The 14,843-nt window shown below is 34.0% G+C and overlaps 1 protein-coding gene across 1 annotated transcript in view; it reads left to right on the plus strand.

Moving 5' to 3' along the window:
* The window catches only part of LOC129228000 (uncharacterized), a 34,773-nt gene extending 20,151 nt beyond the window's left edge, over positions 1-14,622 (plus strand). The window contains exons 5-8 of the mRNA XM_054862629.1: positions 7,522-7,656; positions 12,032-12,093; positions 12,177-12,256; positions 14,366-14,622. Coding sequence (XP_054718604.1) covers positions 7,522-7,656; positions 12,032-12,093; positions 12,177-12,256; positions 14,366-14,622 — 534 coding nt within the window. The remainder of the gene's footprint in view (positions 1-7,521; positions 7,657-12,031; positions 12,094-12,176; positions 12,257-14,365) is intronic.
* The last annotated feature ends 221 nt before the right edge of the window (positions 14,623-14,843 follow it).

Raw genomic sequence — 14,843 nt, forward strand, 5'->3', positions numbered from 1 at the left:
ACTCAAATTATTTTATTTTATTATTTTCATCTGTGTGTGTGTATTTTATTGCAGAGGAGCGAGCACACTTTTCTTTCAAAACAACAATAATAATTAAAAATAAATAAATAGGTTTAAAAAAAATAAAGAGGGTTAAAAATAAAAAAAGCGCTAAAGCGTTCAGAAATATTGGGGGGGGGAGGATTGTGCCATTGTGCTTGGGGGGGGGAGCACCCCTGTTTTATGAGCAACAAACAGGGGAATTATGTGAAGCTAAAAGATGCATGATTTTTTTACAGGCCAAAGTGTAAAAGCGCTGTGAATTCAATAGATTGGAGGGGTGGAAGGCAATAACTGAAAAAGTTTGGGTTTCATAATTTTTGCAATTGTTTTAGCAATTAACTTTATTTTTGTGATACAGATGTCACAATTATTAATTTCGCAGTTCTTTCACTTGATGTAAGGCAGTGGCTCCTCGCTATTGAAAATTAGATATGCTACATTTACATTAATTCTTTATTACAGTGATTTGCTTCACTTGTGTTAGTACATTAGGGTAGTTCAAAAATACACTTAAAAAAAAGGTTTCTCCTAGAAAACAGGACACCACTCAATGTTTTTAGACTTGTGGATAATAAAATACTGGAAGAATTTTAACTTCCTATTCCAACTGAAAGAGGGTGCTCGACCCCCTCCCCAAACTTCATAAGTATGGGGAGGGTGTTAAAAAATACATTGAACTGAGAAAACAATATTATATACTATAATCTACACGAGTTATATGCATATTCATTGCAATAAAATAATTACTTACATAAAAAAAAAAAAACAGCTGGGGAAATTAAATGTTTCTAAATTTGACTTTTTCTATTCTAGGGCTAATGTTAAATTAAGGGGTCATTGAGCAACCTCTTAAAACTTGAGTAAGAAGCTAAAACTTTTACAGCACAATAAGTAAGTTTAAAAAAGATAAGGGGTGTCTTGGATTCGAGCTGAGAGAAAAAAAAAAATTTGAACCACCCTTAGTACATATTTTTGATTATTTCAGCTTGAGTAAATTAAATTTGGTAACCATTGTATGTAAAGTTTGAAAATGAGGTAAGTTTTATCAAAATTTGAGATGTGTATATTAATGTTGCGAAATGAAGGTGGAGATCGATAACCTGGAATTTTCCCCAAAACCACCTGGAAAACCTGGAAATGTCAGGGAATTTCATTCTTGAACTTCCGTGGCAACCCTGTATTAAACTCACACAATTCAGAACTCACTGGAAGAAGCGTTTTTAGGAGTGACAAAGGAGGCCAAAACCAACAAGGATACCGACTTCAGTGACACACAACCAAAAACATTCTCATTGAAGATTTTGAGCCATTCCTAGACAATAGAAATGGTCTTTCTGATTTGTTAGTGAAGGAAGATTCTATCATGGAAATTTTGCAAATGATTATGGATACGTTAATGCTCTGCAAAGAATTAGAGAAAAATTCTTAATGACTACCAAAAGACGATCATAGAAAGCTCTTCTTTATAAACAGAGAATGAAATTAGTTTATGTTTTCTTTATGCATGTTGTGCATAAAAATCGATATAAAGTACACATTAAATTTTTTATACAATTAGTTATCTCTAGAATGAAGTATTTTTTTATCTACTGAACCTAACAATTATTTTAACACTATTATTAGGGCTCAATTTACGCGGTTTCGATTTATGCGGCATTTCTGTGGAACGTAACCCCCACATAAAACGATGGTCTACTGTATCAACTGTAATATTACATTTAATGATGCAGGTGATACCAGGGTCTCCCTAATGAGAGGCAGGGCCGTCCCAAGAGGGGGGGCGAGCGGGGCAATCGCCCTGGGCGCCACGAAATGAGGGGGCGCCCCTCGTTTCGACGGAACATGACGATAGTCACACGAAGTGAGGGGCGCATTGCAGCGGCCCTCATTGTATAAAATGCCCCGATTGTATAAGGCGCCCCCTCATTTTGTGTATCATAGATACACAGTCATAGACACACAAAATGGAGAATCATTGCAATGATTCTCTATTTTTTTCCTAGGGCACGAAAATATTCCTCTCTCTAAGCCTCCAAAACATTCGTTTTTTTTGTATCATTGAAGCAGATACAATTTCTGAGAATGTAACTGTTTAAAATCAAACAAAAGGCACTTCTCCTTTGTCTAGTTCTTATTATATTTGCTTAAATTCTGCCCCTGTGTGCAGTGACGTAACCAGAAAAATGTTTTAAGGGGCATATTGAAAAAACAAAAAACAGAGGGAAAAAAAACTATATATGTTTATTGACGTTAGGTTAAGGAAGGAAGCTCAGAGACCGTTTTCGATCGAATATATTTTTAAATAGATTGAAATCAATTCATTCTTCCCCTGCAAGTTTTCGAAATTTAAGTTTCAAAAATGCAATTTTAGACAAACTTTGAAGATTTTTGGAATAAGAGGATCTGTAGCATTTCCCTGGAAAATTGTTCAAAATTATGGTTTGAAAAATTTAAACAATGTTTTACATTCAGGGGCTACTCCACTTAAATTTTTTGTTAGTGTCGTTTAAAAACCCATTGCTTGTGATATTAAAGAAAGGCGGCATGGATAACCTTGCACGAATATTTTCTTAAACTCAAGTCTTAAAACGCAATTGTAAGGCCATATTTTGCAATATTAGGGCAAGTGATCTTCCGAAATTAGAATTCCAAAAATGCAATTCGGAGCGATTTTCGATGTTGTTGAGTATTTATGGGCTTCTCCCTAAAACTTACAATAATTTGATGCAAAAAAATAACATTTTTGTTTATAATAAATATGAAAGCTGGTATTAAGTTGGTGCAAGTAAATCCAAAAAACTCTTGAAAAGAACCATTGGATGAGTCCAGATCAAAATTTAATTTTGATGTAATTTACTTCGATAAATACATTTTCTATTTATAATCAGTTTATTATTTATTCGTGTTCTTAGTTTGATCAATATGAATAACCAATTCAGTTTTAATTGTTTGTTTTTTATCTAGTGGGATAAAATTTTACTGTTCATTAATATATAAACAATTCAAGTATGTATTATGCGCTGATGTTATAACTAGCTTTATTTTTCTGTGTGTATAGGGGGGGGGGGCTCCTGGAAACCACCTTCGCCCCGGACGCCGTCAACTCTTCGGACGGCTCTGATGAGAGGTCACTCTGACCTTCCGAAATTTTTTCTCATTCAGCAAATTTTGACTTACGATTCATGAAATTTGAAAAATAATGTTGCAATATTGTAGTTATTTTTTTTTGATGTCTAATGTCTCTTATTAAATGGATGCATGCAAGTTTTATTTATTTACTGTCATTTTTTATAATCGAGCGAAATTCAGAATTTCCCCCGTTCCTGAAGATTTAGGTCCGGAGTGCGACTGGGTAGCACAAAACATCATTTACCAGTTAGTTTTCCTTTAAGACTGGAGCGGGGGAAATGCTTGGGGGAAAAACGATGTCAATGAAATATGCTCAGGGATAATTGGTATTGATGTTTAATCTCTTAGGAATTAATGTACAGTGCTATTTTTCACTGTCTATTTCGACAAAGATTTTGTAAAATATATTACAGATTTGATAAACATGCAGCTAACTTTTAATTGTGCATTTGTTTATGTATCTGTTTTTTTTATTGATCATCTTCAATGTTAATTAATATAATTTTACTGCTGAAGAATACCATATTATCAGGGGTGTGCACAGGGGGGGGGGGGCACCTGTTTTCCCGGACCCTAGTGTGAAAGCGTCCCAATATTTTTAAAACTAGGCGTGAAATATAGGGTTAAACAACATGGAGGGGGGGGGGAGTCATTTGTGACGGACCCCAAAATTTCTATGCACACCCCTGCATATTATTTATACAGTCAATTCACATAACTTGAGTCTAAAGGGACCGAGAAAAAACTTTGACGACGGCATTTCGACTTACTTCTTTTTTTTTTTCGTTCTTTGGAAATAAATTTCAAGTCATCTTGAAAAAACTTTGAGTTAAAGGAAGTTAGCTTCGAGAAATTTAGAATAATTAGCATAGAATTAGGGGGTAAGACAAAGGGTTCGGAACTTGATAAAAACTTAGAGTTACAGTATTATTCGAATTATCAGACTTTGTGTTATCGCGAATTGAATGTATATAAAAGAACCAAGTTTATATTATACATAGCTACAGCACCTATCTGCATGATAGGAAAGCAAAACAGAAAGATAGAGAGAGAGTCAGGAGTTCTACCAAATGGAATGTGGAACAAGTGAGAAAAAAGAGTTTCTACTCACAATAGTTATTTTTATGCTTGGCTCAGAGATCACTAAAAATGTTATTCCGGCATAATCAACGGTGCAATAATCCAGACAGCTCAGTTATCACATCCAGAGGCTGCAGTTTCGTTCTTCTGGAGAAGAACCAAACTGCAGTCTCTGGATGTGATAACGGGGCTCTCTGGTATGTAGCATGTAGTTCTGCCTTAGCCCTGGCTGGGGGAGGGGGGTAACTTACTGCTAATAATCAACAATGTTTCAATGAGAAAAATAATATTTATTAAAAATAAAATTATGTTCTTTTGTGAGGGGTGCAGTTAAATAGCTGTGCAGGATTTGTCCGGAAAGTAATAGGACTGAGTCGATTTAAAAAAATTTATTGAGCCAATTGTTACAATTATTTAAAAACTTTCAAAATAGGCTCCTTCTGCGTCGATGCAGCGCTGCCAGCCCGATTTTGATGCATTGAAGGCGTTACGGTAGGCATTCTCCAGAATAGCTTTGAGAGCCGCGGTGCATGCTGCTTGGATCCCCTCTGTCGTCTCAAAATACTTGCCTTTCATTGGCCTTTTCAGGCGAGGAAACAAAAAAAAAAAGTCCGGGGGGCTTGGGGTTACTCACCACACATGTTCAAATTTTCTCGGCACACTTCCACTTACCGCAATTTCTGGTCGTCAGTGGGCACTTTTGGGACCAACTTCGCACACACCTTGCGCATGTTCAAATGCACTGTCACAATGTCATGAACCACAGATTTTGGTAAATTTAACATTCGGGCAATTAAACGAATACTTACAGGGTTCGCACGGGTCATGAAAATCCTGGAAAGTCATGGAAAAAAATAAACAAATTTCAGACCTGGAAAAGTCATGGAAAATTAATATTTTCATTAAAAGTCATGGAAATTTATTTAAAGTCATGAAAAAATGTCTTGAGTAGTAAGAAAGTAACAATATTTAAAAGAGCACTAGAAATATTGAGTGGTTTAGTAATATTGCATATAACTTGAACAATCTCAGAAACAAGTCCGAGTTTTGGAATCCAATTTCATCCGCTTCTGTAACAGCCTCTCGCCTTTTTTTGTAATGTGATTTTACTATTAGGGCATCACTAATTTTGAATTCACCATTATTTTTACCACTTTTTATATTTTATATTCTGTAGTAGTGGACTTGCACTTTCTTGATTTTGCCACGCCCCCTCAAAAAGTGTAATTGAATTGCACCCGAGTTCATTTCAACTACTTGTAAAAAAATCATTATTAAATTTACCAGAGTTTATCTTAATATGTTGAAGGCTTTAGAAAGTGAAGATTTTAGTCAGGCAATATAGAACATAGAAATGAGGGAATTCTAATACTCTAAAACAGTGGTGCCCAACATACAGCTCGTAAAATTGATCGCCTTGTGGCCAGCTGAAATATGTGATTTAGAAAAATGAAAAAACTGAAAAACGTGACTTCACTTTAATGAACGAATATAGTATACTGTTCAGTTACATTGGGGTGAGTAGATGCACTATTGACACCAAAGGGCAATGTTTTTGTGAAGTAAATTTATTATTGGTAACTTGGTCATGACCCATTCAATTTTTGTCCCATTCATTACTGTTCTGCCCTATTTATTAAATATTTGTTAGACATTTAAACATCGGTGTATTGCATTTTTACTTTACTTGAATTGATATGATGAAGACAAATAAGAATAATTTATTAGTTTCTGCAGTGCACTGATATTTTTTCAGTCACAAGTGCCCTCCAATGAGGTAGTGGCATTCACATAAAAGTTGTTCGAAAGCCCATTTCCGAAAATTGGCAAGTTTGGCATTTAATAGTACTATTCTCTTCGTGTAACAAGGTTATGAAAATATTTTTATGAAGTCATGAAAGTCTTGGAAAAGTCATGGAAATTTTTTATCCAAATTGAGTATGAACCCTGTACTTAGTCGACGGTCTGAGTTTAAAACTTTGCGCACACGAGTCACATTGTCGGTGTTTGTCGAAGTTGAAGGTCTTCCAGCATGGTCTTCATCGGCGACCTCTTCCTGGTTCGCCAAAAAAACCTGGTGCCACCGAAACACACCACTTCTTGCTAAAGCTACATCTGGGTAAGCCTGCTTGATCATATCAAACGTCTCTGTCGCAGATTTACCGAGTTTCACTCAGAATTTAATCGCGTAGCTCTGCTTTAACGCTGCATTTTCGGCTTGCACCACTCACAGAAACACGTCGCGCGAAAATGCCTGTCCTGACTCTCCAGGAGCTCGGAGACAACCGACTAGCCGCTCGTTCGTTAGCTAGGAATGCCCTCTACAGAATCCAGTCGGCGCGTGAACGCTCCGAAGTACAGTCGCGGTGGAAGAAAATCAGTCCCATATTACTTTCTGGACAAACCCTGTAGAAGCAGTTTTTTTGTTTTCCCGAATTGAAACTTTTTTGCATATGTTTTCAATGTTTAATAATTTTTATTTGTTCCTTAGGATGTTTTACCTACTGGATGCAATGTTCCATTTGTTGCTGAATTTTTATATTTAGGTAGTTGCATCAAATATTCATGCAGTAAAAATTGGAAGATTAGTTTCACTCGGAATGAAACTAAAAGTGTTAGTATTTTGTTTTGTTTTATCTGTAATACACAACTTTAATTTAGGTTTCAAAATACTAATTTATAAATTTTTGTGTTTAGATTTTATTTGGTGTGTTGTATATTAAAGATGGAACTTTCCACATAGCTGACAAAAGCGACAGTTTTCCTGTTATATTTACCAAGAGTTGTTCAAGTTGTTATAATGAAGAAAATATTCTGTGTAAATTTGCTGGTACAGATACTGGTCTGCTGATTGCTCTCCAAGAATTTGATATTGTGACGGAAGAAATCAGGAATTGCGAAACTCTTCTCAAGATCTCTTATTTCAAAGCATCATGTTGTTCTTTGTTTCCCCTGTCTTCATTTTTTAAAACATTCAATGAGTCTTCATTACCAGTTTTAAAAAATTCATTGAAAAAATTATCCTTGAATGATAAGGAAAGTCCATACTGTTTAAACTCTACGAAGGATAGTGCACATGTTGAAACTTCTTCAAATTTATATTCTTGTTTAAAAGTAACTGCTGCTCTGAACGAGTCTGATAGCGATGATTTGCTTAGCTATAGTTGGAAATCCAATAAACATAAGTTTTTAGTTTGGAATAATTTGTTCTCTTCATCAAAGAAAACTTCTGGTTTTCTTTATTCTCTTGTGCTGTTCTTCCCTTTGAAGAAAGATTTTGAAAGTTTTGCTTATTCTTCAAGCAATAAACTAGACAACGATGAGCATAATTTTTATGGAACTGGGGACGATGTAGAATTTGCTGATTTGATCAATAAAATGGATGCTATTATTTTAGAAAATAATGTAAAGCTTGCAGTGTTGCAATTTGATTCAAAAGAACATAACATTCCTTTGCTGCCTAATCATTCTTATAACATTGATTGTTTGGCTGAAAATATTTTTGTTACAGAAAACTTAAATCTGAAATCTAAATCTGCACCAGTTTTGAAAATTTCAGCTAGTTCTTCAATAGTTCATTCATCTAATTGCTTAGTAAGTTTCATAAATTTACTTTCAACTTAAAATTATTGCTTATAAAATCTTTTATATTACACTCTTTATGTATTAGTTTTTATGCAATTATTTAAAAGTTGTATGCAGGTCCTTTTTTTATTTCTTCATTATAAATCCTTTGTTTTGCATATTGTTTTGTTGAGTTAAAATTTTCTTATAAACAAGAATTTAGTTTGAGTACTTGTTATAACTTTTTAAAGGTAAAAAACACCTTTTTTTACAATGAAATAAATTGCTAGTTTGTACAGCTCCCAATTAAATTTAAAAGGAAAAGTATTTCTTATGAAATCAGTTTTTATTTGGTCTTTGGTAACCCCCCCCCCCCATCAATCCAGGGTTGCTTATTGTCTTCTATTAGCCGTGAGTGGCATTCCCCCCCTTTTTTTTAAATAAACCTAATAAAAATAGTAAAAATGTCAATGTACAGTAAAACGCCTCCAATGCGGACACTAACGGGACATTTTTTTTTGTCCGCTATAAAAGAGTGTCAGTAGGACAGGGGTTTAATGATGTTATTTGCCTTGGAATCGATGAATTAAAAATTGTTGGCATAAGAGGGGTGTCCTGTAGGAGGGGTTTTACTGTATCATGATTTACATGTCTTTCGCAACAGTTGTGATCTTGCAACCCTGTAAGTTTAAAGACAAGAAATAAAAAATTCTCGTACCTTGCCGGAAACTGTTTAGGAAACATAAAGGAGAAAATAAGAAAGAGGGAGGGAGAGAAATTTTTTGAAGAGAAAATAATGACTATTATTTCACCTAATTCTCTTGTTCTAAAGAATATTAGTCTTTTTCCTTGTTGTCCCTCAACATAAATTTTTAATTGAAAGATATTATGTGACTGGTTTACTTAGCTGATATATTTGACATTTAAATAACCTTAATTTGCCCTTAAATAGGGAGAGACAGAAACATTTTGCATAGGAGAGACAGAGATGTTTTTGTTATGAAGCTTAGTAATTGTGAAAAAAGAAATCTCAACAACTTTACACTTAGCATTAAGTTACTGCCCCTAAGCCAGGGCTAAGGCAGAACTACATGCAGTATACGCGACAGCCCGTTTATCACATTTAGGGACTTCAGTTTCGTTCTTATTAGCACTCATCAGTCTGGATTAGTGAATAACCCAGCCGGAGGCAGGTGTCATCTCATTGAAACTGAGAGTACCTACAAACTGGTACATTAAGTAAATTCATCTCACCAGTGAGTGTCCACTGCATGATCTGGTTTGACTTGTGAAATACCCAAGGTTTTCCTTCAATTCACGAGTCCAAACGCACCAAGCTGCGGACACTGGCTGGTGAGATGAACTTACTTTATCTACCAGTTTGTAAGCACTCTCAGTTTCAAGGAGATAACATCTGCCTTAGGCTAGGTTATTCACTAATCCAGACTGATGAGTGCTAATAAAAACGGAAACTCTGGCTGTGATAACCAGGCTGTCTGGTATATTGCATGTAACTTTGCACTTGTTTCAAATTGTACGGAGAACAGCTCTAACCAATTACACATCATAATTGATTCTTATTTGAGAGCTTGAAGATACATTTACATTGACTTAAAAATAACTTATCAGAATATTTCGTCAGTTGAAGAGATAGGTGCTCAATCCTTGTAACAGCTGCAACTTGGCCATTGATACCCACAACAGACTCATGCAATTAATCAGTTGATAGAAATTGAGGTTAGAAATTAAATCTCATGCTTTTGGCAAGTTTTGGCTTTCCCCGTAGAAATTATTAATTCCTTTTGCTACATTTTAAGTTCGAAAATGCATGTATTATATCTTCAGACAATCGATTTCATTTCAGAGTTTTTATAAATTAAAACATTCTGTTACTTTTTAGAATTCATACCTAAAAGTAATAATTGTTCTAGAAGTAACCACTGTCTAAAAAGAACAAAAACACTAAAAAGCGCCATTTTAAAAAAAGCTTTGTTTTTCTTTTATTTTCAATACTTTAAGCTTTCCTTTTTCATTTTAAATCACCAATATTACCCACATTTGACTTTTATATGCTGAGTTCTTTGTAATTTCCAGTTGCTTTTGTGTTTCTTTGATGCCATGTGTCATGCATAATTTTAGCATTTTGCTGTAATTGTGCAGCAGTCTTTTAGCATCTGCTTTCGGTTTACAGTGCTTCTTATCCTTTCCTCAATAGCACACAATACAAAGCATACTGAGCAAAATCACAATTATGTTTTCTTGAATAAATATAGAAATGAGAAATATGAGGAAAAAAAATACTGGGGAAAAAAGTGTTGGATATTTTTTTTTTCTTTTCAATTGCTATTTTTTGTGGGGAGAGGATATTCTAAGGTCTCTTTGCTGGTTGATAGTTTAGCACAGGCTGAAATTCGTCATTGGCAGATTATGGTTACGAAATATGTTAGTTTTATGCTTGCAAAAATGACTTCACTACAAAATCGGCTTTGGACAAAATCAGTTTTGGGCAAAATAAATGCGGATTTCTAATGTTGGTGAAATTTGATGCTCCTCTGTTAATATTACAGTAGACCTTCATTTTACACAGGAGTAACGTTCAGTAAAAATGCCACGGAAATCGAAACGGCATAAATTGAGACCTAATACTAGTGTTAAAATAGAGGTTTCGTTCCGTAGATCACAAAATACTTCATTCTAGTGATGACTAATTGTATAATAAGTTTAATGTTCACTTATATCGAGGTTTATGCACAACTTGCATAAAGAAAACAAATTAATTTCGTGTCCTGTTTATAAAGAGGAGCTGGTTATGATAGTCTTTTGGCAGTCATTAAGAATTTTTCTCTAATTCTTTGCGGAGCATTAACGCATCCATGATCACTTGCATCATTTCCATGATAGAATCTTCCCTCACTAACAAATCAGAAAGATCACTTCCATTGTCTAGGAATGACACAAAATTTTCAATGTGAATGTTTTTGGTTGTGCGTGACCAATGTCGGTATCCTCATTGGTTTTGGCAACCTTTGTCACTCCTAAAAGCTCTTCTTCCAGTGAGTTCTGAACTGTGTGAGTTAAATAACTTTACTTCTGAAAAGAGCTCTAGAACCAATTGCATAAAATGTCTCCAGTGGCTCAAGCTCGATTATTAGCACGCTAAAATGCAGTTTATTATGTGTAATCTGCAATCTTTAGGAGTTTGGATTTTGAAAGTGGGGGAAACGTTATCTGTTTGCAATGCCGCGCATCAGCGTAAAACCGAAACTCATCCGTGTGAAACAAAATAAAGGTGTCAAATCTTAAACCGCGTATAATCGAAACCGCTTAAAACGAGGGTCTACTGTATTTTATAAATTTGTAAAAAGATTTATACAATGCCAAAATCTTAATAACACAAAACCTGGTACCAAAGTTTATGTTATTATGGTCTTTTTCAATATGTATGTTATTGTGTATTTCAAGAACTTTCCTGCTTTACATCCACAGCCCACCCCGGGATCAGGACCCCAGGTTAAAAAACCTTGGTGTTGAAGAATATAATCATATCATACTACAGAATTTGACCTTTTGCCTTGAATATTTATTGATTTAATTTGTTTTTAATGTTCATTCCATTAATTTTACTCATCAATGAATTGAACAATTGTTGAATTTATTAACTTTCCATTGTTTCCCAATGCTATTACCAATAGTTATTTGAGCTCAAATGCATAGTTACGCCATACATGACATGGCAATACAACTGATTAACTTTTGTATTCAGAGTTATTATAATTTTTTTGTCATCTAATATCTCTTACTAATATTCAAATACTTTACCTTTGCTTAGAATATACTTACTTTTTAAAACGATTTTATTTCAAAGAAGGTTTTGTAAGTATGTTTTATCATGTGCAGCCATGCCCGTTTACAGCAAAGCCTTATACAGTGAATTCATGGCTATAACATATTGACTTCAATTGCCCTTCATGTTTTACTCTGTATTATTTAACTTGTTACAACAAAATTACGTCTAAAGAGATTTTATTGGTTCCTTGTACTTCACTATAAACGAGCACAACTGTATTATATCCTTTGTTTTATGAATATTATTTATCATTTGTTTGTTTTGTTTCATAAAAACAAGAAATAAATCTGCAAATGTTAAAAAATTATTGCATATTTTAAAAGTAGTTATTTTACTTCATTAAATTAAATATTTCCTTTACAGGATAATAGTTTTGAAAAATTTTCTGAAGACCTGAAATTTTATAGTGTGAAGGATATGTTATCCCAAAGGTAATATATTTTACTTTCTTGATAGTAATTTGTCTTAATTTGCAAGCTCATTGAACTAATTTTCTAAAATCATTTGTTATTAGAATGTTACCAAATGATGCCTTTCTGAGAGCAGTTCTGACAGATAAATTTGCTGTTCAAGAATGTTATACTTCATCAAATAGTATGTAGAATGTTATATTTGACTTAAACGCTAAGGGTTGAATAGCCTGGAACAAATTTTTTACTTCCTTTTACAAAAAAGGAAGTATTGTATTCGCAAAAAAAAATTGCACCCAAAAATCGGCCTTAATTTCCATTTTGCTCACCCCCAAATGAGTGTTGAGTTTTTTTTCAACCCGACCACACGTGGATATGTGCCTAGGAACGTACAGGCACCCGAAATATCCATTTTAACGATCCCAGAGTTAATTACAACGAGTTTTTTCGTGACATCTGTATGTACGTATGTATGTGCGTATGTATGTTGCATAACTCAAGAACGGTACCCCCTAGAAAGTTGAAATATGGTACGCAGACTCCTAGTGGGGTCTAGTTGTGCACCTCCTCTTTTGGTTGCATTCATATGCTCCCAAGGGGTCTTTTGCCCCTTTTTGGGGGGAAATCATTGTTAATTTCGATGTAAACTCAAGTGGTGTTATTATTTGGCGGACACTTGGCGATATATCGGCAGTTTTTTGGTCGCCAAGTTTTGTCGCCAACTTGGCGACAAATTTGGCGGAGTTTTTTTTTTTTTAATTTGGTTTCAATTTGGCCATTGTTTGTGATATTTAGAGAGTAAACAATTGAATCACATTAAAACTGCCAATAATGAGAAAATGACATTAAATTGGAGTAAAAGGAAGTATGTGATGCACACATCACCTCGTTTAAGGGTACAGTAGAGCCTTTGAAATCCGAGTCTCAAAAGTCCGAGGTTCCGTAAAATTCAAGTAATTTTTTAGTAGTCAAAAAGTTATTTTCATCAATCCGAAAACTGATTCACTTTTGCTATTGTAAAAATCTCTTAACTATACATAGTATAGTGACAGGAAGCTATTGCATGTCAGTACCAACAACTCGCCAAGTGGCGCAACAAAATATTCATTGACTACTTGATATGGATTAAGGAATAACTTGATGCAAAAAATGACATAAAATTAACATTGTTTTGCCACAAAGGATTGATAAAAGCGCTTTTGGGATATCTAATTGCAATAAAAACGAGCTGTGCATCACATGACTTCCTTTTACTCCAATTTAATGTATTTTCCCCATTATTGGCACTTTTGCTGTGATTCAATAGTTAACTGTCTAAATATCACCTACAGTGACCAAATTAAAACCAGATGAAGAAAAAAAAGAAAAAAATAACGTCAAGTTTGTTGCCAAGTTGGCGACAAAGCTTGGCGACCAAAATACTGGCAGTATATCACCAAGTATCATCCAAATTATAACACCACTTGAGTTTACATCGAAATTAACAATGATTCCCCCCCAAAAGGGGCAAAAGACATCTTTAGAAACACCCGAATGTAACCAAAAGGGGAGGTGCACAACTAGACCCTACTAGGAGTCTACATTCCAAATTTCAACTTTCTAGGACTTGCCGTTCTTGAGTTATGCGACATACATACGTACATACAGATATCACGAGAAAACAAGTTGTAGTTAACTTGGGAATCGTCAAAATGGATATTTCACATTTCTGTACGTTCTTAGGCACTTATCCACGTGTGGTCCAGTGGAAAAAAATTTTCAGCATTCACTCGAGGGTGAGCAAAATGGAAATTAAGATCGATTTTTGAGTGAAAGTTTTTTTGCAAATACAGTACTTCCTTTTTTGTAAAAGGAAGTAAAAATCATGTGCACAGCCTGGACAGCCTGGTTTCCTTTTTCAAAAAAGGCAGTTTTATATATTTTTTTAAAATACAAAATTCATAAAAAAAAGAAATTAAAAAAAAAAGAAAGGAAAAGGCCGATTCTACATTTAAAAAGTGATCAGATTTTTATTTCTGTTTTTTCCTTACCTTTCATTAAATGATTTTTTTTTACCACTCAAAGTTTTGCTAATGAATTACTAAGTAGTTTCATCTATTGACAAAAACAAGTTTATTATAGATAGACAGAAATATATGAGAGAAAATACTGTATATAAAGAGTTGTTAGTTAGGTGCAAATATATTAGTTTATTAAACTGTGTATGGAATATTTTGATGCGACAGATGTGCTTTTTGTAAAAAATGTGTGACTAGTTGCAATTTTTTTTTTTTTTTTTTTCATATTTTAGCAGGCACATTTTATGGGCATGACCAGAAGACGCTGTCTTGCTGCTTGGTGGTGAAAGATGTAATTTATCCAGATTATATGCACGTCTATGTAACACTTAATTTTTCAACATGGGCTGGTTTCTTGCCCAACATGGAGCTGGAGCTGTATGGATTCAATTGCTTTTGTTCTAAGAAAGGATTCTTGTATCTAAAGCCAGCTTCTTTGTTTAATATAAAAGTTTCTGGCTTTGAAAATAATTACTACCTAGATAAGCAGTAAGTTATTTTTATTTTATTGTTTCACATCTAAATTTTAAGTTTGAATACCTATAAAAAGATCTGATTACTTGTCTGATAAAAATATTTGTGTTTCGGATTTCAGACGTATTATCTTTCATTTTTTTAATCTTTGTTGCACATTGTTTCTGTTTGTTTTATATTGTTATGTTTTCCATTAAATATCACAATGTGAATATTCATATGAGACATTCAGAGCTAAAG

Source organism: Uloborus diversus, chromosome 8, assembly GCF_026930045.1.
Source record: "Uloborus diversus isolate 005 chromosome 8, Udiv.v.3.1, whole genome shotgun sequence".
NCBI classification, from domain to species: domain Eukaryota; kingdom Metazoa; phylum Arthropoda; class Arachnida; order Araneae; family Uloboridae; genus Uloborus; species Uloborus diversus.